Source organism: Acinonyx jubatus, chromosome B4 (genome assembly GCF_027475565.1).
Source record: "Acinonyx jubatus isolate Ajub_Pintada_27869175 chromosome B4, VMU_Ajub_asm_v1.0, whole genome shotgun sequence".
Taxonomy (NCBI): domain Eukaryota; kingdom Metazoa; phylum Chordata; class Mammalia; order Carnivora; family Felidae; genus Acinonyx; species Acinonyx jubatus.
Genome location: NC_069387.1, coordinates 119521259 through 119546611, shown reverse-complemented (window position 1 = coordinate 119546611; position 25353 = coordinate 119521259). Strand labels below are relative to the sequence as shown.

At 38.1% G+C, this 25353-nt stretch overlaps 1 protein-coding gene across 2 annotated transcripts in view; it reads right to left on the bottom strand.

The window, feature by feature from the left end:
• The window catches only part of UTP20 (UTP20 small subunit processome component), a 114532-nt gene that overhangs the window by 6516 nt on the left and 82663 nt on the right, over positions 1–25353 (bottom strand). For both annotated transcript variants that reach the window (XM_027071001.2, XM_015070865.3), the window contains exons 42-61: positions 24120–24259; positions 23515–23671; positions 18601–18699; positions 17594–17761; positions 16035–16201; positions 14848–14989; positions 13641–13754; positions 12011–12181; positions 11646–11777; positions 11073–11183; positions 9413–9492; positions 8917–8986; positions 8607–8789; positions 7248–7379; positions 6666–6798; positions 4917–5104; positions 4117–4188; positions 1875–2174; positions 1540–1666; positions 116–261 (exon numbers count right to left, since the gene is read on the bottom strand). In XM_027071001.2, coding sequence (XP_026926802.1) covers positions 116–261; positions 1540–1666; positions 1875–2174; positions 4117–4188; positions 4917–5104; positions 6666–6798; positions 7248–7379; positions 8607–8789; positions 8917–8986; positions 9413–9492; positions 11073–11183; positions 11646–11777; positions 12011–12181; positions 13641–13754; positions 14848–14989; positions 16035–16201; positions 17594–17761; positions 18601–18699; positions 23515–23671; positions 24120–24259 — 2832 coding nt within the window. The remainder of the gene's footprint in view (positions 1–115; positions 262–1539; positions 1667–1874; positions 2175–4116; positions 4189–4916; positions 5105–6665; positions 6799–7247; positions 7380–8606; positions 8790–8916; positions 8987–9412; positions 9493–11072; positions 11184–11645; positions 11778–12010; positions 12182–13640; positions 13755–14847; positions 14990–16034; positions 16202–17593; positions 17762–18600; positions 18700–23514; positions 23672–24119; positions 24260–25353) is intronic.

The window sequence follows — 25353 nt, the reverse complement described above, 5'->3', positions numbered from 1 at the left end:
AACACAGCCAATTCCTCTTTCCTCTCTGTGTTAAGTGTGACACATACGCATGCACACACCTGTGGTTAAAAATATCTATTAAGGAACACGCTATATTTTCAAACAGCAAACATACCTCTAAAGCCTTCCTCTTTTTCCGGAGTGCCCTTTTCTCATTAGCCTGTTTCTGTACAGAGGCAAAAGCTAAGGAGAAGCTCTCAAGCCCAACCAGCTTTTTGAGTAATTCTATGATTTCCTGCGATAGATTCTTCAGCAGAGGATCTGATCACACACAGAGTAATAATTAGTCATATAGGAAAAGACACATTTAACGTCTATAAAATCAAGAACATGCAAAATTTAACCCCTGTGGAATCATCACTTTTATTACCTGAACATTAAACACTGATCTAAAACCAGCCTCTATGTTTCTTGAGATGTGAAAAAAGGAAGTGTTGGGTAGGACACTTCCCAGCCACCACCACTCATCTGGGAGGCACTAAGAGTATCACAGACTCCATGAAGCCCACTTACCAGTGGAATCCTGGCTCAGAAGACACTAATTTGAGAAGCTGACAGAAACATTTTGGGTTACTTTATTAACCTGCTCAACTCTGCAGATGGGAAAGGTAAATATTTCTCTATGCCCCTTCTAATTCATGGGTCACAGATGCTTAGTTCTGGCCACAGCTTTTTTTTTTTTTTTTTCTGTTGTGGGGGGAGGTTAAGACTTCTGAGAAACTGACAAAAATCTTTGCTTTCCCACCCTTCCCTACCTTCTGTCTCCCAACTACACATAACCCACATATTTCTGTATTCAATTTCAGGGCAGCTGTTCTAGATTACAAAGTTTTCTTTGAATATTTCTTGAAGATAAGGACTAGGTCTTTTCTCCAATGTTGAACCCCCAGTACCTGGCAAATATTACATGCTCTACTGAGCTGAATAATGAGAACCAAAGTGGACCTGGCCTTGACCACTGCTTTTTCCTCTCTGAGAGGAAGGAAATGTATAGTTCCTGCTTTGATACTCACTTGTTTTATTTTAAAACTTAATACCTACTTTACCTCCTCTTTCCAACCCCCATTCCCTCTTTTCCTATCATCAAAAGAGAATTTAGGATCAGTGAGGGAAATGTACAAATAAATGCCCAGGCAAGGAAAATGACATATAGGAACAGTAAACAACATATTTTTAAAGTATTTCATACTTTGGCCTTACAGTTCACAATAAGAGAATACCATGACATTTTATTGTTCACTATTGTCCATAGCACTATGGGGTTTAGAACCACCTCAACTTATAGTTTTCTTTGAATATTTCATCTATGCTTAGGAGTAAAACATCTTTTAGGAGAGAAACATCACTCTTAGACATGAGGAAGCACACAGAAGGCAGTCGTAGATAAAACAAAGATGCCTTACTTGTTTGCTATTGTTTTGATACCTAGCAAGTTTTCTTAAAACTCTGGCAGGGAAGGAAGATAGAAAAGAAGGAAGCATTTAGGAGAGAAGTGAGGATATCTAATGTACAAGTATTCAGAAAACAGGCTGCAGTTACCCTGGTCTGAATAGGTGCTGTTCAGTTCTCGGAACAAAGGAGCTATGATCACTGGGAGATACGGCTTCACCTTGTCTATTCCAAGATCCATTGCCACAGCTCCAAGAAACTTAAAGATGCATGTTCTCTGAAAGTACAGATCATTCATTGTTATCTGAAGTGTTTCTTTTATTGCAGCCATATAAACAATTCAGAAAAGGTCTCTTTGGGGGCAGATATTATTGCTGCAGTTTTTGGTTGAAGAGTTTCTAGAGATGTGGGAGCATTACTAATACCACTGAAATACTTTAAAAAAAAAAATGACTACTTTCAGGCATTCTGAACATTCACTGTACCTTTAAGGGGTTTCTAGGTGAGTAGGCAGCTTCCAGTTTTGCAATCCAGGACAACTTCTGGATCAACCACAGCAGTGTGGCTGGCTTGCTGTGCTCTTCCTTTGCCTCCTTGTTTTCTTCTTTGTCAGAGTCCATCTCCTCATCTGCACAGGACTTGCGTTTTCTTATTTTCTCTCTGGCTACACCATCTCCCAAAGCTGCTTGTTCTTCCATGTCTTCTTTTATCTCACCTTGCTCATCCTCAGAATCAGATTCCAGTAAATATAAGACTTTGGCTACAAATAACAAATTCTTAACAACCTTTAAAAAAGGAAGAGAAAGGAAGGAATTGGACTTTGATTTTGAAACAGATATGGCTCAGTAAAAAATAGGTATTCTACAATTAGGAAAAAACTCCCCCAAAACAGGTATTGCACTATTAAACTGATGATTATTCCATTTTTTTGATAATTCAGTTCTACCTTATAGTATACCCAAACCCATTTCCATGTAACTTATCTACTTGACCTAGTTCTACCTTTTAAGGTCACAAAGAATAAGTAAATAATTTCATTCTAGACTATCCATTTACATTTTTGAGAGAACTTTCATCCCTCCTCTATTAAATTTCTTCATAGAAATAACAGTTTCCACTTATTGAGCACGGATTCTATATACAGCATTCTAATTCAACTTTAAAATATCACTATTAGGTACTATTATCAGGAGAGAAAATCAAGGCTCAGAGTTACTAAGTGACTCACCCAAAGGCAAAGCAAGTCGTCAGCCAAGACTGAATTGTTTTTAGAATTCAAGCCTAAGTTCTTAAACACTGAGCTCTTCCTCAAATCATGTGATCCAGTTAAATAGCCCAGGGACCAATTTTAGTCTTATAATAATGGACCCATTTAGTGAGTCCCTAACTCTGACATCCATGAAATCTCTGACATAGATATTTCACATTGATTATGTGATGGAGGAAGTCAAGTTGCTTTGAGTTCCTTTACCATCCTGGCTGCTCTGTTGGGAGTGCTGTGTGCCAAAAGTTTCCTCCAAATGTAGTACTCAGAATCCCACATACTGTCCAAGGTTAGCTTGGCCATCGAGAATTCATGCCAAGATTGTAATTTCCTTCTGGAAGCTTGGTCTCCCTAAAGACAGTCCCAGTTTTGGAGGCCTTTTCCCCTTGTGGCAGCCACTTCACAGTTAACTCACCGTAAGATCACAGTGAACTAAATTCCATTAATTTCTTTCATCCCAGGTTAGTACTAGCAAATCCCTTCCTGTCCCTAGTTTCCGTGGTTGTATCTGTCAGCCTCGATTAAGATTGGTATTTTGTGAGACACCACCTGCTATCTACCCTGTTAGGATTTCTTTGGCTTCACTTTGCTATCCACTGAATAGCTATCCATTCTTTCTCTGGCCCTGCCATATAATGAAGCATACTATATTTTCATATAAAAAGTGATGGAAATATCAGGGCTTATGGCATCCTATTTGAGATCACTCTTTGGATACAGTGTTCACCTAGCTTCTTGTGTCCCATCATTTAATCTGTATTGCTGCTCCATTGTGTCCATAATGATAAGAGTCACGAATAAGTGTCTTGCTCATACCAAGATACCACATCTGTGTATCTCATCTACCAGCCTGATGGCTTTATCAAAGGAGGAAAAAATAAAGGGAATAGACCTTACTCAAAAGTAATTTACATTTACTGCATATTTATACATGCTTCTCTATATTCACAATTTACTTACAGTTACATTTTATAGTATGAAAACAAAGTTTTTAGTGATTTATCTGCCTTCAGTTAAGGATAGACAATTCTCACACTACACTATAACATAACTATTACTGCTTTCTCTTCAACTTCCAGGGGTAAGGGAAAGAAATTCAGTACTGTAGTTCATTATAGGGACAATGAAAATCAACCAACCAACCAAAGCCCTTCAAAGCTGGTAACAACGTTGAGTAGATGGTTAAAACTGAACATGAAAAGATTAACAGTCAGCCTCTCACTGCACCATCTTTATTGGGCATTTTGAATGAAGCCAAGAATAACCCCAACACAGACTCCAGAGTTGATTAGATTTATAACTGAACATGTATTTCAGTGTATGCCTATATTTCATTTAATTCCCCAAGCATTAAAATAGGAAAACAAACCAACAAAACCCCCCATAAATACCAAATGTAAGCCTATTCCTAGACTTGGTAGAACAGATCTCTTCTATTAAACCAGCAGGGTGACAATACTGACCTGTTCTCCTAGAGATTGATCTAAGAACTTGGAATGCAACTGATGGCAAGAGGCTAGGGAGATACTTTTCATCTGTGAAAAGAAAATGGACATTGGCAGACACTATGCAGGGTATTTCTGATTGTTTTTAAGAAGTCCAAGTAACCAACCATAATAATATAACTGAAGTGCTAGATTTTGTTCTGAATGACTTGTATAGGTCTGGAGAGGGAATGTCTCTACTTTCTACCTGCCCCAAACATTTTAGTTCAAATAAAGGGGATATTTTCAAGCTTTGGGGATATTAATAATCCCTCAGATTATTAGCAGGAAACTTTACAACAGTCCAGTATTTTTTTCCTTTTTTTCCCCCTCCATCTTCCAATCATTCACTATTTATGGAGTCTCCACTATAAGTCAGGCATTGTGTTGGGTCCTAGGAAATCAGAGATGGATGTAATATGGTCTCTACCTAAAATTTTCATGAACATGATCTCAGTCATCAACAGGTTATGAAGGAGGCGGGATAGACAGTATTGCTCTCATTTTAATAAATCCTATTTTCCAGTGTTGATAAAGAACTTGAACCAATAATAGAAGATGAACAACAGAAGTGGACTAGACTGATAGTCTAAAAATTATCTTTGAAAAACCTTGGCCTTGAGGTTGACCCTTTCTAGTTCCCAGCACACCTACAGAAACCTGCAACAAGTCAGCTGTCAGAGTTTTTCCCAAGGGCCAACCCCCAAATAGTTACATGAACCAGAAGGAACATCTCACATAGATCACAAAGGAAAGAAAAGGTTTTAGAGAAACCTTACCTTTTGTTCAAGGTCATTTGTTAGAAATCTTACTGCTACAGGTTCTGAGAACTTCTTTTTAGTTGTTTTAGACTTCCATTTTCTAGTAAGTTCCTCTGGTTGGCAAGAGGCAAAGAGCAATCCAAAAATCTGGGCTGCAGTGAGCCACACCCAGCTGTGTGGATGTCTCAGGTGACAATGAACATAACCTAAGGGAACCAAAATGCATTTTCAGATGTCTCACAGCTTTCCCAACTCTTTGGTGGTAAATATGATTAGATTAGGCATTCGCTATCTATTACGTGCTTGGATTTAGGAACCAAAGATGAACAACATCTTTTGGCTGTAACATTTACAATTTCTAAATTAGGTAATATAAATTTGTATACAGGCACATGTTTGTTCCTAATAGTTATTGAAATTGGTGGAGAGTTATCATTTATTGAGGCTTTCTGTGTGCCAGGCACAGGGCTCAGTGTGTTACATATGTTTCATTTAGACCTCACAACAGTTCTGTGACCTTACAACTGTCAGTTGCATTTTACAGATGAGGAAATGTTTCAGAGGGGCCAGATGAGGCACCACGCTGTAACAGGCAAAACCAGGCTTGGGCCCCAGCTTGATCTGGCCCCAAACCTTACACTCTTATGTTACATGGCCACTCTCCATATATTACACTTGGAAAATACAGTAGAAAAGCCTTGTGGGTTGTAGGGAACAAGATTAAAATTCTGGATGAACCATATCATATCTGAGTCTTAGTCTATGCTGTTATACATTTCATAAACATGGTTTTACTTTTGTTCTATATGTATTGTATTTTCTAATAATCTGGCCATGTCTCTGTGGAATCATACCAGAGTAGGCCATATAGTAATTTAGTAATTTCCATAGGATCATGAATTCTTTTAAAACAGGTGGGTACTTAAAGCATTCATTCCAATGTCTGTTTCCTATTGGCTAATCAAGATTAAGTATGTTAAATTAAAAATTGTAGGATCTTATTTGTTATTTAAAGAGCGATATACAGGGGCACCTGGGTAGCTCAATTAAGTGTCCAACTTTGGCTCAGGTCAAGATCTCATGGTTCTTGACTTTGAGCCCCGTGTTGGGCTCTGTGCTGACAGCTCAGATCCTGGAGCCTGCTTTGGATTCCATGTCCCCCTCTCTCTCTGCCCCTCCCCTGCTCGTGTGCTCTCTCTCAAAAATAAATATATATATTAAAAAAAAGAGTGATAGACAAAAACTTAAATGTCTCCCAAGGGTTAAATGGTTTACTAAATCATGGCATATTTGCATGGTGGACTATTTACAGCTATTTTAAAAAGCTTTCTACTGAGTGTGTTATAGTATAATAATATTCTTATTTAGGTACAAACAAGATATAAGTTTATATGGAATTATGCAATCTCTAAAACCTGTGTCTATATATAACAAAAAGACAGACTGGATGGAAATATATACCAAATTAACACCAAGCAGCAAGGAAGACTTTGAAAAACTTTCCTTTCTTTTACTTTCCCATAATTAATATTCCTTCTTTTACAAATGAAATGTATTACTTGTGAAATCATAAACATATTATTTTTCCTAGAAACATTTTCACTATAATCAATTTGAAAGGGTCTTTTAATTCTTTTTCTCATGGACTTTTCCCCTGACATTATAGACTTTCTAAGTATTCATACTCTATTTCCCCAAATTGGTTTTAGTAATTCTGTCACAACTAATGTGTTTGTTTTTAGATGTAAATAAAAAGGAAATACTTACTCCAGATTTTATTCAGCGTCTCAGAGGGCTTGGTAAACTGAATAATATTACATTCCTTGATGAGTTTACTAATCAGTGTAAGAAAACTAAACAGAAGGCGATCTGCAGCTTTTTCTTCAGTCTCTTCCATGATCTAAAAACAGGATGGATATAAATCCATTGAGACAACTTCAGGGTTTCTATCAGTACTACTGTCACTTTGGGTCAGTTTTTTGTTGTGGGTGCTGCCCTCTGCACTACAGGCTGATCTGCAGCATTCATGGTCTCTGCCCGCTAGATGCTAGTAGCACCCTCCACGCTCCAGTTGTGACAACCAAACATGTCTCCAGGTGTTGCTAAGTGTCTAGAGGGGTTGGCAGTGGGGTGGTGAAATCCCCCTGCTGGAGAAACTTCGATCTTCACATACTATGGAAGATAACTTACTTTAAATCTCATTTTAAAAAAGAATATCCAGCTACACTGAATTCTTGCTTTCATTAAGAAACATTTTTGAACACACATAATATTTAAGCTGTTAGCTAAACCACCTTAAGTAAAACTACAAAAATTAGCACAAGTTTTATTCTCTGGCAAATTACTTACATCTTTAAAGTTTTCAGGATCAATTTCCTTTTCAATCACAGGAAGAATAGTTCCAAGTCTTCTCTCAAAAGAGACTCCTTCACTTTCCACAAACAAGCCACAGATGAGGGCAGCTAGTTGCCTATTTAAGCTCTACCAAAAATAAACCACAGAAAGACAACGTTAATAACACAACTTGGTACGCCATTTCCAAATTCATAAAATAAAATGGGCATGACTCTGTCCTCAATATTTCTTTTTTTAATTTTTTTCTTAATGTTTATTCATTTTTGACAGAGAGAGAGAGAGAGAGAGAGACAGAGCATGAGCAGGGGAGGGGCAGAGAGAGAGGGAGACATAGAATGCGAAGCAGGCTCCAGGCTCCGAGCTGTCAGCACAGAGCCAGACACAGGGCTTGAACTCACGAACTGCGAGACTGTGACCTGAGCCGAAGTCAGACACTCAACCGACTGAGCCACCCAGGCACCCCTCAATATTTCTTTATAATGCCAGAAATCAATAGAATATGGATCTTTGGTGGCTTAAAATGAAAAATATAGAGAATCTTCACACCCAAGAATAACATTAAAAAAGAAATGGAACTCATCATTACCCACATTCTCCCATTTTAAATTAAAAAAAAAAAAATCAAGATGAGCACTGAATAATATACAGAATTGTCGAGTATCAATGTCGTACACCTGAAGCTAGTAACACTGTGTGTCAATTATATTTCAATAAAAAAAATTTAATTAAAAAACTGGAAGTTGCATACAATACCCCCCCATTCTAACTTTAATACGTATTACAGTCAGTATTAAGATACAACACATTTATATTCCACAAACATGGGCCACTGTTGATGGTGGCAAGTCAGCAAGTGGATATAATCACTGACAAACATTACATTTCATTAACTGAATATGCAAAACTGAAAACAAAGATATTCATCATTGGGGACTGGTTACATACATTCGATACATTCATGTAGCAGTGTCATTGGCTGACAATCATGTCGTGGGACTACAGGTGATTTTCATGTTACTCTCTATAACTTACATTTCCTGAAGTTTTACTATAAGAATATATATATATTTTTAAAATTTTATTTCCAATATAGTTAACATACAATTAGTTTCAGGTGTACAATATAGTGATTCAACAATTCTATACATTATTCAGTGCTCATCATAAGGATACTCTTTAATCCCTATCACCTACTTAACCCATCCCCCCCACCCAGCAAGAGTACATTAACATAATCTACTAAAAATAATAAAATTTGGGAAAAATTCAACAATGTTTAAGATGTATTCTTATTTAAAGTGAATACCAAAAGCTAAGACTTTTCATTGAAATTTAACTAAAAGCAACCTTAACCTTTTTTGCTCCAAACCAGGTGGTAACCATATCAAAGAGCCAATCTTTTTTCTCAAGGTTGATTTTACTGAGTAAAGATTTGATTGTCATGGATGCCATCTTCTTGCACATGGCAGAATCATCGTTCACCATCATTAGACAAAGAGGAATAAAGAACATTCCACAGTTCTCATGGAGTAGTCCCTAGAAGAAAACACGCAGTTAAGAGCACACTCAGACTGGAATTCTTATGGATGCCCAAACAAGGGAGGCTCCCTGTGGGCCCCCAGGGCTCAAGGGGAACATAGCTACAATCTGTGATTCAAGGTACCTGAGGGAATGTGTCAAAGAGATAGGAGATCATTTCCAAGGCAGACTCTCTCCCGGTCTCATGTTCATAACTAAGGCAAGAACATTAGATAGACTTGTTAGTATCTTTTCAATTACCAATAATTGTTTTAAAAATTTTTAAACATTGTTTTAAGGTGTCAGTCTGTTTCTTAAAAAGTAGAAAAAAATATCCATGTTCCCAATTTTAATACTTATGTAAATCTATCATGCTACTATTCAGCTTTAAATGTGATTCTGTTAGATTTTTACCATTCTCCTTAAATAGACTCTTAATGAAAATCAGTGGTCAGACCGAATTCGAAAAGCAACTTACACAACTGTCACATGAAGCCATGCACACTGTTTGATAATCAAGTCAATGATTCAAATGATAACACCCTCGGATGTTTAGATTTTGTCATTTTCCAGACAGGTGCCACAATAAAATGAGAGGAAACTACTCTTCTGCCCCTATGTAGTTTATGGCTTAAACTTACTTGAGTTGAGCAAGCATGAATTCCAAGTTTGGTCTCAATTTGTCACCCAGGGGATAGTCAAGAATATATTTCAGAAAAACCTAGGAACAGAAGTCACATAGATGATTATTTGGTCCTATCTCTCCAGGATTTCTGCTTCCTAATCTGCTGATACACTGTTCAGTTACAAAGACCTTTCAGAAGACTGATCAATCCTCCTGAGTCAACTGCATGCTTCCCTTTCTTCTCCTACTTCACTTACTCAGGTCCTGCCCCAAGTGCCTGATTAAAAGTCCTAGCCTACCACTGGCATGGTTGTTTTGGGCTCCAGATCTAAGCTCACGTGTTGGAAGCTCCTCTCTTCCATAGGTAGTGGGATATGGTGGACTGAGTACGGACTGTGGTTCACCCCTGTATTTCCCCTTGAATAAGAATGACAGTGATGATTGATATTAATACAGATAATACTAATTCATTTATTAATTATATGTCAATTCTATATGCCAAGCACTGTGCTATGTGTTCCTCAGTTAACTGTCATCACTTTCTTGGAAAGTAGGGGATATTATCCCCATTTTACAGATGAAGAGAATGAAGTTGGCACAGAGAGGTGAGTAACATGCTCAGGTGACAGTACCAGAATTCCATGCCTGGTCTATCTGCTTTCAAACCATTATACTAGTTTATTAATAAAAGTAATTAATAAAATAAGTATTTATATATAAGCTATTATATATCAATAGCTTTCTGCTACTGGAATAAAGCCCTAAATAAATCTTTAACAAGTACACGAGGTCTTGCCTGACCTGGCTCCCTTCCCCACCTCACTTAACCTTCATTTATCTCCTCTAATAAGTGAGGCCCTTAAAGGCTTACCTTCCTTAGGCATTGGCTGCTCCCTTCACCTGGAAAGGTAAGCCTTTTTCTTCCTTCACATTTCGGCTGACAAGCCAATCCTCAGGAGAGCCCTTCCTGATTCTAACACTAGGGTGGTCCTCAACCTGATCATATGTTCTTATCATCTACTCTTCCATATTTTGTCAATTCTAAGAAGCACAGTTTTTCACATTTTAACAGATCTGAAATTGGGATGTATCTTAAAATTGATAGCATCTTACCACTGTGTCATAGTGTTTTCTTTCTTTGAAGTATATAAATAAAGGTATGTCTTATAAATAATGAAATATGACAGTGCTTTCTCCCTCCTGGCACTTAGGATGCCTGTAATTAAATACCTGTGGAATTTTTGCTTTGTGCCTGTGTACTTTAAAATTTCACTATCTGACAGGGACTATAAAAATTTTGTTGACTGCTTTTCCAGCAGCACCTGGCACATAGTAATATGCATAAGTAGTTCATGACTGGACCAATGGATGGAAATATTTGGTGCAGGCTATCATGCTACAGAAGGAAAATATACATCTTTATCCATTTGAAACATTCCACATATGATGGGTCATTCTCAAAATGCTCTTTGTTAACTGAAATGCCCTTAAGGCAGAGCAGACATGCTTCTCACACTTGGTAAGTAAATGGGTTCCTGAGTCTCAGAATAAAGCAACAATGTGACACAAAATTATCTTCAGAATTCAGTCAATGTTGACATCTGTCTATCTAAATATGGAACAGAGAAGACAGGACCCAACACTTGCTATGGGAATAAGGCTTCTTCTCTACAAACCTGTCTGCATTGGACTCTGACAGGTTCACTTTGTGCAGAAATTGCCAACTTGGATACTTTCCGCATGACATCATCGATTTCTGGGACTAACAACTTCCTTGATAAAATGGCCTAAAATAAAAAAGGAAGACATCTCATTTCATGTTCTACTGCAGATGGTTGTAAGCTGATGCACTGTTAAAGCAGTCACAGGCAATTTTCAAAAATAATGAAAGTAACCTTCAAGAGAAAAAAAACATACACTTAAAAATGGTTAAAATAGTGACTTTTGTTTTATGTATTTTATAATTAAAAAAAGAAAAAAGCTCCACAAAGTCCAATACAGTAAATACAAGCATTTTTTAAACTTTCCTCTACTTTTATAGAAGGCTCTGGAAGTGTTAATTGAATTCATGTTCAAACATTTTAATAAGTAGGTATGTTAGATTACCATTAATCCATCAAAATCATCACAATGTTTATAAATTAACTTTGGAAATCCACAGCTAGTCAAAATACTTTGTTCCACATTATTCTAAGTATCTAATCTGAGGCACATAAACTGTAAAATCCAACATTCTGGTGATACCATACCTTCAGAAGACCAAATGCAGTGGCCTGTCTTGAAGTATCATAAATGTCTTCTTCAGCATATGCTAGTAGAACTTGAAGCTGCTTTTCGGTTATCTGGTAAGACTTCACTTTCTTCACAACTATGGTTACACACTGTAAATTAAACTAGTGAGGTTAATAGCCAGGACATCCCACGAATGAAGAATCAGTGAAATGGTAAGGCCTTAATACAACATCAATGCTTTTTCACACAGGATACCAACCCTCTGGCCTTAGCAAATTAATCTGGAAAGAATTCTGAACAGGACGAAAGGACAATGAGGAAACCTAAGTTTGATGTTAAACCTGGTCCTGACTCTTTCGAAGTATAACTAAAAACACCTCACCTTGAAACAATTTACCACCAGGTGGAAGTTCTGGCCCCTGGCAGCTCCAAGTTTTGCATAGTCCTTCAGCAACAGGAAGAGGTGTTTTGTCAGCTGTTCTGCTTTTGTTTCTATGGAAGGCAGAGGGAACCTCAAGACCCAGATCAGGCACTGTAAAGCACCTGTAATCACCTGAAAAACAAAATTTATGTAGTGATCAAAGCCAACAGTCAAGCACCTGAGGCTGTGTAGACTCTATAAGCAATCAACTTGAAAAAATGAAATACTCTGCTCAGCCCACTCTAGAAGAACCGTACACCAAAAGCATAAGAAAAGAAGGAGATTTCCTATTCCCTGTGGTAGAACTTACTGCTTCTCTAAGGCACATAAAGGTGATGCAAGTAAATAAGAAAGAGTGCACCATATTCTTAACCTATATGAGTCAATGACTGGAAGAACTGGCCAATTTATTTACTTTCAATGTTTTTATTTTTTATTTTTGAGAGAGAGAGCAGGGGAGAGGCAGAAAGAGAGGGAGAGAGAGGATCCCAAGCAGGCTCTGCACTGTCAGCACAGAGCCCAATGTGGGGCTCAAACTCATGAACTGTAATATGACCTGAGCTGAAAGCAAGAGTCAGATGCTTAACCAACTGAGTCACCCAGGCATCCTGAATTGGCCAATTTCAGCAACTTTTTTTTGTGTCTGGAAAGATACATTATAAATGACTTTTCTATTTTCTAGAATGGTACTTTAATCCATTCTAAGCAACCGTATACAAGGCACTCTAAAAATCACAATTACAAAGATAAAGAGAACACCACCCCTCTATTTAAAGAGCAGACAGCTGGCTAAGAAATTAAGCATGAGAACAATACACTACAATTTAATATAGTTAAGTGCTTTGCAAAAGATATGAAAAAAGTGTGCTGGGACCAAGCGAGGACTTGAGAATCCTTGACCTCCGGCTCAAACCTTAGAGACTACTGAGATCAGTTACTTCACCTAGTTCAGCTGTGCCTAATAGACCCACACTGCTCTGGTTGCTGTAAGGTCTTCTTGGGCTGGATTAGATGAAGCCATAGAGGAAAGGTCTTTGGAGTCACAAAGGCCAGGGCTTAAATCCCAGCTCTGCAGTTTATTACCTATTCAACTACAGAGATGTTACTTAACCTCCTGGCACCTTGACTATAAGACAGGCAGTCAGGAAACGGGAGATGTGTCGGCTCTGGAGTCTGACGGACTGATATCCTAGATCTGTGATCTAGGCCAAGTCAGCTGATAGCCTACTTTTCTCACTGATAAAACAGAAGCATTAATAATATGTGCTTCATAGGTTGTTATGAGGATTCACACCAGTGAGGGCAGTAGTGACAAGGATGATGGAGATGATCAGTGCTGACATGGTGACACCATTACTCAGCCTCATGATGTTGCAAGGACCCAATGAAATAAGTATAATGTATATACCAGAGCCTGTAAAACTGTTGAAGGCTATCCAAATATATGGCTGGAAAGCAACGTAATGTAGGGAACAGAAGTCGTTCACAATATCATAAAGCCACTTAAAAACTCCATCATCTTGTGAAGCACAAGCCTAAAAGTTCTGGGTATTTTGTGCAACACAGTTCTCATGAAGGAACAGAAGCTCACCTTCACATCCATGGAAACCAGGCAGTCTATGAGGAGAGAGACAAAAGGATCCAACATTTCCAGAACAGGTGCACTTGACTTGATTTTGGAAGTCTTTAGACTCAGATGCAGCAGCTAAAAGATTCAAAAAGATATTTCATACCAGTTGCCCATAAGACCAAATGAGTTAGGTAAAGGTAAAATGATTTTAAGAGAGATACATGAAACATTAAGATGCTTCCGTTTGAAGCAACAAAAATTCTGAAGGAATGGTAAAGGGCCTGGGAGACTCTCAGTAAGTGAAGAAGGTGGGAGTTCACTGTGCAGCTGAGATGCTGAGTTCATTTACCAAATGATTACTCAGGATTTACTTTGATTCGAGGCACTGGGTTGGCACACAGGGCACAGCAATGATCAAGATGAACATGGTTCCTGCCTGATGGATCTTAACCAGGAAGAGAGACTCTAGCAAATAATTAACTGTAAATGCAGTGTGCTTTGGGAGTTCTGTGGGGACCCTGGCAAAGGGAGGAGCCCGTGGTGAAGTCCTGGAGTGACAGAGTGTAGAGACTATGAAACTGAAGGGAAGCCAGTGTGGCTGAGCTGTGTGTTGGGAATGGTACAATACAAAGTTTGGCCCCTGTAGCCCAGATGAAAGACCAGGCTCTCAAGAAAAATGGCAGCCAATGAAGGTAATAAAAAGGAAATAAAACAATCAGATTTGTGTTTTTAGATGCTTACATCTTTAAAAAAAATTCAAAATAATTTAGAGATGCCCATGGGCAAATCAAAGTGAACCCATAATAAATGTTAGGTCAGAATCATTAACCCTGAGACCATTATATCATCAAAGTAAGTACTAGAAGAGAGAAATGGTAAATGGACCAATGCACCTTTAAAAAAATGGCCCAGGGACACCTGGGCGGCTCAACTGATTACGTGTCCAACTCTCAACCTCGGCTCAGGTCATGTACTCATCGTTCATGGGATTGAGCCCCACATCAGGTTCTACGCTGACAGTGTGGAGCCTGCTTGGGATTCTCTCTCTCCCTCTCTCTCCGCCCCTCCCCTGCTCACGCTGTCTCTCCCTCTCAAACTAAATAAACAAACAAACAAAAAAATAGCCTGTAATTTATTTCTGATAAGGCATTTACAGTGGGAATGAGCAGAGGACTGAAAGGCACACTCACTGTGGGCAGCAAATCACACTTTAAGGGTTAATTCTTACCCGGAGTCCAGACTCAATAAATATGTGCATATTGGTTTTCCTGCTCACAACAGCTTTCTGCCCACCTCGAACTGGAGTTGGGGGGAGCAGAAGACAGCTCTGGGGTGGCAGACGTGGATCCAGTGCAGGGGCTGCTGGGTTTCTGTCAATCACAAAGGAAAAACAGGGGCAAGAACACTGTATGCTGCACTCTAAGTCACGTGACCCTGTCTGGTGCCTGGAGTCCAGCACTAAGTAGTATGCTATTCACTGTGGGCTTTTTTTCTCCTTCAACCATGAGAAAAAGATTATTAGGTTGTTGATCAAAGCTGTAGAACAACCCCAGAAACAGAAATCAGATTGATGAACACACGTTTAAATTAAGATGAACAGTAAAAGGACACTCCCTTGATGTTTGAAAACAAATGCCAAGGAGTTTCTTTTAGAACCCAAAAGCAAAATCCAAAGGAGGTATTTTAAAACCTTTTCAGGTCTGGATATCTATTTAATCAGAAGAAAAGCTATGTATTTAAAATCTATCCTAACTTTGATTCAATAAATAACATAACTGGCTGCTGTCATAGCTAACTTACTCATTTATCAGAAAATCATCTCATGCTGAGATTTATCACCTGGAAGGGCTTTAGCCCAAACACCACAAAGGAGAACCGTCTCATAACTCAAATATATATAGCATATATTATACAAGTATGTAATTGCATATGTATTAATTATGTATATAATTATATGTACACATAAATAATTGTACATGTATTATAAATTATGTAATTGTATAATATATGTAAACATGCATATGCAGTAATACCTTGGTTTGTAAGCATAATTCATTCCGGAAAACATGCTTGTAACCCGAAGCACTTGTATATCAAAGTAAATTTCAAGAACCGTTGGCTCAGTTGTGATCATGTGATATATGGCATCAGGTACTACTAATATTGCAAGACGTCACTCTTTTATCAAGTTAAAATTTATTAGAAATGTTTGCTTGTCTTGCAGAACAAGTTACTCGCAATCCAAGGTTTTACTCTATATATGTGTGTGTGTGTGTGTGTGTGTGTGTGTGTGTGTGTGTGTTTTAACTAAGGTAAATTATTAAATTAACTCACTTAAGAGTAAATGAAAACTGGTTTATCAGAAGCAAGCACCCAAGGATAGTTGTTTTTTTTTTTTTTTTCTTTCAAACTTACTTTTCTTTCTCTGTTAACAGGGGAAGATTTTCACTGACCAACCCATAACTGAGCAATAGTATGGATTCTGCTGTCATTTCTTGATTTACAATTAATCCTGCTATGATTCGGCGCAAGGTTTCATGAACTTTCCGGGCCAGTTTTAAACTCGTGGTATTTTGTAAGATCTAAAGGCAAACATAAATGTCATGTTGAGATAACACAGAACTGCCTTTTTGTTTGTTGTGATGGTAGTTTTTAAAAAATACATTTCCTTTTTAATATAGGTTTTTTTTTCTAATTAAAAAGAAACATCCTTAATAAAATTTCAAACAGAGCATACAAAGTAACATTTACACATACTGTCAATCCCAGAGACAACCACTATCAGCATCATGTATGTCTCTGGATTTCTCTGTGCTCTCTGTTGGTGAGACCTCAGGGCACAGGACTGGAGACATGATGTGAAGACATCAACCCTGTAAGTGCATCATAGGCAAGCACATGCACATATACAACATTACCAAAATGCAGTCAGTACTCATCTGAAACCATGCTAACAGTGCTGTGATGGCCAAGCCTCAGGGTTTGATATTAGTCATTAGGCCGAATCATAGGAACTTAATGGGAATCTAGGACCATCAACATCAACAAAACCCTCAGCACTTTATAAATATTCCTTTGCACAGGACACGGTATTAATAACTTTAACTATCTTGGAGGGACTTGATAATATACATGGAAAATACATGTGCTGTGTTAATTCTTTTTCATCCTCAAAACATACCTAACATTCTCAGGTTTAGATAAGATTAATGCATTGTAGAAAAAATTATGGAGTTATTCTGACACCAAAACATTTGGAATTAAGGTTAATTCATGTCATTAAATAGTGTTTTGCTCTAGTTTTTGTGCATAAAATTATAATAAAATGAGTTAATAACATTTGTTGAGTGTTCACCCCTACATTAGGCACAGAGAACATAATGAACAAAATGTTCATACATAATGAACATAATGTAAGTAAACTACAGTCCCTGCCCGACAGGAGCAGAATGAAAACAGTGCAAAGAATGTAAGCTTTGGATCAGAAAGATCTACAAGTAACGTTTTACTTTCCTCCTTAATCATGACCCTTCTACCTTTTGTTGAGCCTACATTTTCTTATCTGTAAGATGAAAGTACCATTGATCTCAGAGTGGTTGTGCAGATTAGAAGAGATCATGAAACACGATGCTGAGAACATAATATATGTTCAACAGATGTCACTTTTCTCCCTCTTGGCAATCTGGGAGCAGCAATCTGTCTTCAAAAGCTATGTTCTTAGCTGCTGACTTGAGCCAACTATAAAACTCACTTGAATTTCAATTTTTTGTTTCTGCATCACATGGTTTACATCCAGGAATCTGGTTCTTAGTTTAGAATGCCACCTAGGGCTGCCAGCTAGTGGCCATGTGGTATCCATGCCCTTCATACCAAATGAAATCCCGGTGGTCAAGTGCAGCATTACTGCATGGGTCGTTTTAAGAACTCATGATGCTGTAATGTGGGGATCTCCTGTACTGCATTCAAGTCCTTACCTCTTTTAATGGAAGGATAAGTTTTGTAACCTGATCTTTCCCTACAAACTTGCCCAGGATTTCATAAGAATCGTAACTCTTGCTTCTTCGTGCCTCCATGACTTTGGAGAGGATCTGCTTCACTTCCTTCTCTTCAGCAATGGCACCAAACAACTCATGGTTAAAAATCTTTGAAAGAAAAAAGCCAAATGGCAATTATGTGTAATCAGCAAGATATGTCAACATAAGCAGTCTCTGATACATCCAGATCGGAGGAAAACAAGTTGGACAGGACTGAAATTAGATGGCAGGAATTTCTATTAGATTTCACTTTTTCAAGGCAGTTCAGGGACCAATTACTGAAAGACAAGCAAATACCGCAACACCTGAAGGTTTTTACTAAGGGGAAATAAAAGAGGGCTATGTAGATTTACATATATGATTGTATAATATAAGAGACAGGTACTTCCTCTTGGATATTACCGAAGAGTAGCCTCATTTCCCTTTAAAAAACTGATGATATTTGTAACTTATCAAAACTGATGTGTTTAATTCAAAATGTTTAAATATGTACATTTTTTTACGAATGAACAAAGGCAGTATGGCAAATTTAGTCTCTTCCTAATCTCACCCCCCAAATTATCACATGATCAATTTTAAAAGTTGATGGTTATTAAATTTTTCACTACTGTACGTAAAGCTCTGGTGCACATATTTTTATATAAACCCCAGACTAAATACATCTCAGATTCTTAAAAGTGGTCGATATTTTTGCTTATTTTAAAGCTCGATACACAACATCAACTTTCTTCCCAGAAAGGTTATACCAAAACTCATGACCTACTAGCAATGGTAGAGAGTCCACCTCACTTCACCTGAGTCAGCTTTTTAAACTTCTGCTAATCTAAGAGATGAGATAGTACATCATTTTCATTTTTACAGGTTATAAATATTTCGTATTTTGTGAGCCAATTTTCTGTGTCCAATGCCCAGTTAAGAAAATGACACTCCTTTTTTCTAAATCTTACCTCTATCATTATATCTAAACAGGAGTCCAAATCCCCAACTTGTAGCTTGTTGGTGAGGCCTTGCAGCAACATATAAACAGTGTAAGTCAGCACATGGACCTAAAATGAAATGCGCAGTAAGAATACGAATGGTTAAGAATACCATAGTAGAAAAAAAATAAGATCTAAGAAGTACTGCATAGAGCGCTCAGAGTTTCCATAATTACTGTAGGGAGAAGTTTTGACAAATGACACATACTTCTATCACCATCTAAAAGACTTTAACCTGGCACAAAAACAGACACATAGACCAATGGAATAGAACAGAAACCCCAGAACTAGACCCACAAACGTATGGCCAACTAATCTTTGACAAAGCAGGAAAGAACATCTACTGGAAAAAAGAGTCTCTTTAACAAATGGTGCTGGGAGAACTGGACAGCAACATGCAGAAGGTTGAAACTAGACCACTTTCTCACACCATTCACAAAAATAAACTCAAAGTGGATAAAGGACCTGAATGTGAGACAGGAAACCATCAAAACCCTAGAGGAGAAAGCAGGAAAAGACCTCTCTGACCTCAGCCATAGCAATTTCTTACTTGACACATCCCCAAAGGCAAGGGAATTAAAAGCAAAAATGAACCACTAGGACCTTATGAAGATAAAAAGCTTCTGCACAGCAAAGGAAACAACCAACAAAACGGGAAAAGATATTTGTAAATCACATATTGGACAAAGGGCTAGTATCCAAAATCTATAAAGAGCTCACCAAACTCCACACCCAAAAAACAAATAACCCAGTGAAGAAATGGGCAGAAAACATGAATAGACACTTCTCTAAAGAAGACATCCAGATGGCCAACAGGCACATGAAAAGATGCTCAACGTCGCTCCTCATCAGGGAAATACAAATCAAAACCACACTCAGATATCACCTCACGCCAGTCAGAGTGGCCAAAATGAACAAATCAGGAGACTATAGATGCTGGCGAGGATGTGAAGAAATGGGAACCCTCTTGCACTGTTGGTGGGAATGCAAATTGGTGCAGCCACTCTGGAAAACAGTCTGGAGGTTCCTCAGAAAATTAAAAATAGACCTACTCTATGACCCAGCAATAGCACTGCTAGGAATTTACCCAAGGGCCAAAGGAGTACTGATGCATAGGGGCACTTGTACCCCAATGTTTATAGCAGCACTCTCAACAATAGCCAAATTGTGGAAAGAGCCTAAATATCCATCAACTGATGAATGGATAAAGAAATTGTGGTTTATATACACAATGGAGTACTACGTGGCAATGAGAAAGAATGAAATATGGCCCTTTGTAGCAACGTGGATGGAACTGGAGAGTGTGATGCTAAGTGAAATAAGCCATACAGACAAAGACAGATACCATATATTTTCACTCTTATGTGGATCCTGAGAAACTTAACAGAAACCCATGGGGGAGGGGAAGGAAAAAAAAAAAGAGGTTAGAGTGGGAAACAGCCAAAGCATAAGAGACTCTTAAAAACTGAGAACAAACTGAGGGTTGATGGGGGGTGGGAGGGAGGGGAGGGTGGGTGATGGGTATTGAGGAGGACACCTTTTGGGATGAGCACTGGGTGTTGTATGGAAACCAATTTGACAATAAACTTCATATATTGAAAAAATAAATAAATAAATAAAATAAAAGACTTTAACCAAATGATCACTTTGTACAAAAGATGCTCAGAAACATATCACCAAGCTTGGCGTGTACTACTGTGACTAAACCAGGCCACTGATTTATTTTATTTTATTTTTATTTTTATTTTATTTTATGTTTATTTATTTATTTTTGGGGGGGAAAGGAGGGAGGGAACAAGCTGGGGGGGGGGGGCAGAGAGAGAGTGAGAAAGAGAAAACCCCAAACAGACTCCACACTGTCAGTACAGAGCTCAATGCAGGGCTCAAACTCATGAAATCATAACCTGAGCTGAATGAAGTTGGCTGCTTAATCGACTGAGCCACCTAGGCACCTCCAGGCCATTGATTTATAAAGAAAAGGCACAAGAGTCTTGAACTTTAAAAACCAACCTGTGAACTAAAGAGCTTGCCAATGTTGGGTGCAATCAAAGCTGTTATGAAGGAAATAGACAAGTTTTTGCTCTTCACAGTAACCATAGCTAATAACATTCCTAAGAGCTTACTATGGGCTAGTAAAATTATTGTATTAATACATCACATGTATTAAATCATTTAATCCTTGCTCACTGTATCCATGGTATAAGGTGCTGTATTTATCAGCACTTTTCAGGTGAGAAAGCCGAGGCACAGAGAGATCAAGGAACTTGCCCCAAGTTGCATGGGTAGGCAGTGGTAGAGTTAGGATTTGAAACCACAGAGCTGGTGCCACAGCCCCAGCTCTGCATCACTACACTATGTTGCCTCTCAAGCTTTCTGCGTTCTTTATACTGCTTCTAGTGTTACAAATTATCACAGGGAACACTGGATAATGATCATAGGCTAAGGAAACAAATTGGTTGTCAATACACAGATTGGATTTTATTTTTTTTAAGTAATCTCTACAGTGAATGTGGGGCTCAAATTCACAACTCCAAGATCAAAAGTCACACACTCTAACGACTGAGCTAGCCTGGCACCCCAGTTGGTTGAGCATCCGACTTCAGCTCAGGCCATGATCTTGCAGTTCCTGAGTTCGAGCCCGTGTCAGGCTCTGTGCTGACACCTCAGAGCCTGGAGCCTGCTTCGAATTCTGTGACTCCCTCTCTCTCTGCCCCTCCCTTGCCTGCGTTCTGTCTCTCTCTCAAAAATGAATAAATGTTAAAAAAATAAAATAAAAATAAAAAATAAAAAAAATTTTTAAGTGTTTATTTTATCTTATTTTTTTTTAAGTGTTTATTTTTAAGAGAGAGCATGAGCAGGGAGGGGCAGAGAGAGAGGGAGACACACAATCTGAGGCAGGCTCTAGGCTCTGAGCTGTCAGCACAGAGCCCGACGTGGGGCTCGAACTCATGAACCTTGAGATCATGACCGGAGCTGAAGTCGGACAGTCAACCAACTGAGCCACCCAGGCACCCCCCAGAATGAACTTTAAAGGCATAATTTCATATGTATCTACTGGTGATCAGTTGGGTTAAAAACCCAACTTAGACACATTACAATCAAACTACTAAAAAATAAAGGCCAAGAAAAAGTTCTTAAAGCAGCCAGAGAAAACGATGCATGACTTAGAGGAGAAAACTGTTTTGAATAACTGGATTTTTCATCCAAAAGACCAGAAGGAAGTGATACAACATTTTTAAGAAGCTGAAAGAAAAGTACTGTCAATGTAGAATCAGATATCCAATGACAGTATCCTTCAGGAATAAGGTGAAAAGATATTCAGAGATGACAGAAAACTAACAGCATTGCTGCCACCACATGTGCTCTACAAGACTGCTGATGGAAATTCTTTAGACTGAAGGGAAATGATACCAGAAAGAAACTTGGAAATTCAGAAATGAAAGAAGAGAAGTAGAAATGATAAATATCTGGGCAAACTAATAGACTATTCTTCTCCTCTTGAGTTAAGATATGTTTGACAACTACAAGCAAAAACTCTAACATTGCCCAATAAAGTTTTCAATATATAGAGATGTAATATACAAACAACTATAAAAAAAAGAAGGGTGAAGGGATCCATATATGGTGGTAAGGTTTCCACATTCCACTTGAAGATGTAAAATATTGTTTCCAAGTAGACTGTTAAAAGTAAGGATGTATATGGTAATTCCTAGAGCAACCATTAAAAAACTACACCAGGAGGGGCATCTGGGTGGCTCAGTCGGTTAAGCGTCCGACTTCGTCTCAGGCCATGATCTCAGGGTTGGTGGGTTCGTCCCCTTGTGTCAGGCTCTTTGCTGTCAGCTTAGAGCCTGGAGCTTGCTTCAGATTCCGTGTCTCCCTCTCTCTCTGCCCCTCCTCTGCTTGCGTTCTGTCTCTCAAAAAGGAAACATTAAAAAAAATTAATATAAAAAACTATACCAAGAGAGACAATTAAAATAAATACTGATATTTTTACTGCGTTAGATTTAGAACCCACAGAATAGGAAGTTTACCTTTGAGCAAATTTAGACACAGAAGGTAAAGCTAACTACCCAGAGTCTTGACTGAGTACTTGAAAAGAACAAGCAACAGTGTTTCTTGAACTTCAAATCACTCAGGGATCTTACTGAAATGCAGGCAGTATAGGTCAGGTGTAGGGCCCTAAATTGTGCGTGTCTAACAAGCTCCCATGTGTTGCTGAACACTTGGAGTAGTAAGGAGCCAGCCAGCCACGTTACCACTCAAAGAGCTTTCTATTCCACCTGGAGATCCTATTATTTTTATTACTTGTATGTTTCATCCTTAAACAAATGCCTATGCTCTTTATTATTCACATTTGTGGTAATAAATTCAATATGCATTCAATAAGAATATTTTTAAGAATTCTCAAAATACAAAACTTGGTATCAAATGATTTGAGAAAAATAGGTTATATAACCCTGGCCTATAAGTATCTTTATAAAAATCAGACACGGGAGTTTTTGTTTGTTTTTTTTAAATAGATTTTTAAAATGCTGATTAGAAACTTGTAAATATTCTTTTTTTAAAAGTTTATTTTTCAGGGAGAGAGAGAGAGAGAGAGAGAGAGAGAGAGAGAGAGAAACCCAAGCAGGATCCGTGATGTCACTGCAGGGTCTGGCGTGGGGCTTGAACTCAGGAACCCTGAGATCATGACCTGAGACAAAATCAAGTGGGATGCTTAACTGACTGAGCCCTGAAACTTATGAATATTCTTGATTACTACCTCAATGGATCAACTTTACTGAATACAGACAGAAGGCAACATCACCTGTAGTGTTCAAATTGCAAATATTTGAACTTCAATCCAACCTGAATGAATATAAGGCGCATAATGCAATTTACCTGATATCCACGGACAAGGGTACTTTGTAATTCTTTTAAAATATATTGTAGGTAGTGCACACCCAGATCTTCTATTATTTTTGCTAGAGTGCTGCGTGCAATGTCTCTGATTTCCTGTGCTCTATTCTTGAGGAGGGCACACACTTTCAGCAAAATACTAGAAAATGAAAAATTGAAAATGACTAATCAAAAACCAGAAGCAAATAAAAATACAGACATCCTCTGGTCTCTTAATTATTCATTACCCAAATTTCCCAATTAGGATTCTAAAAAAAAATTATTTTTAAGGCCAATTTATTTTTGAGACACAGAGACACAGAGTGTGAGCAGGGGAGGGGCAGAGAGAGAGGAGACACAGAATCCAAAGCAGGCTCCAGGCTCCCAGCTGTCAGCAAAGAGCTGGACGTGGGGCCCAAACCCATGAACTGTGAGATCATGACCTGAGCTTAACCAACTGAGCCACCCAGGTGCCCCCCAATTAGGATTCTAAATCACAGCAAATTGTGACAATACGTCTCTTCCTCACAAAAAGAGACTCAAGAGTCAGGAAGAAAGAACCAAGTTTTGAGTTTCACTGAACATTTCTAATTTGTCATACAATATACCTCGGCAGGTTAGCTTCCATAACTTCTTGTGGAAGGGACTGCATTAGTTTAACCATGGCAAAAGCTAAAGGAACTCGAACTACTTCCTCATCATTCACAACCTTGGATTTTATGAGCTTGTGTTCTTCTTCCCTTTTTGTCTGTAAAGAAAAATTTAGGTTAAACTAAAACAAAAATAAATGGATCGGGGACCTACCAACACTGAAATCTTGCATTTGAACGATAAGCTCTTTGATATGACACTTCTAAGTTTACGGTCTTAAAAAACAAACTAAATTATGCAATTTGAGAATAACTCTCAAAGAATTATAAAAATAATAGGAATAATAATGCTTTTTCCAAAGACGAGCCCAAATATCCATCAACTGACGAATGGATAAAGAAGACGTGGTTTATATATACAATGGAATACTACTTGGCAATGAGAAAGAATGAAATCTTGCCATTTGCAACAATGTGGATGGAACTGGAGGGTATTATGCAAAGTGAAGTAAGTCAGTCAGAGAAGGACAGATTTCATGTTTTCACTCATATGTGGAATTTGAGAAACTTAACAGATGACCATGGGGGAAGGGAAGGGGAAAAAATAGTTTCAAGTAAACATAAGAGACTCTTAAATAGAACAAACTGATGATTGATGGGGCGGCAGGGGAGAGGGGAAAATGGGTGATGGACATTAAGGAGGGCACCTGTTGGGATGGGCACTGGGTGTTTATGTAAGTGATGAATCACAGGAATCTATTCCCAAAGCCAAGAACACACAATATACACTGTATGTTAGTTAAGTTGACAATAAATTATATTAAAAAAATAAAAAGAGAGAATGTTTTTTCCCAAAGGAACAATCAGAAAAAAATAGTCAAGTTTTCACTGATGTGGATTAAGATTGCTGTGAAATATCTAAAAATTATAAAAAATTTGTATCAATCGGGATTTTCAAGAGTTTGAGTGACAGTGTTTGTACATAAGAAATATAGTGCCTCAAGTAAGAAGTTATATTTACAAATATACAAAATGACCGAGTCAATATTTTACACCAGGGGCTGGCAAACTTCTGTAGAGGGCCAGATAGTATTTTTGGCTTAAGATCTCTGTTGAAGCTACTCAACTCTGCTGTGGTAACACAAAAGCAGAATTAGACAATATGCAAACCGATAAATGTAACCGTGTTCCAAAAAAACTTTAGTTACAACAGACTGCAGGATAGATCCAGCCCATGGACTACAGTTTGCCA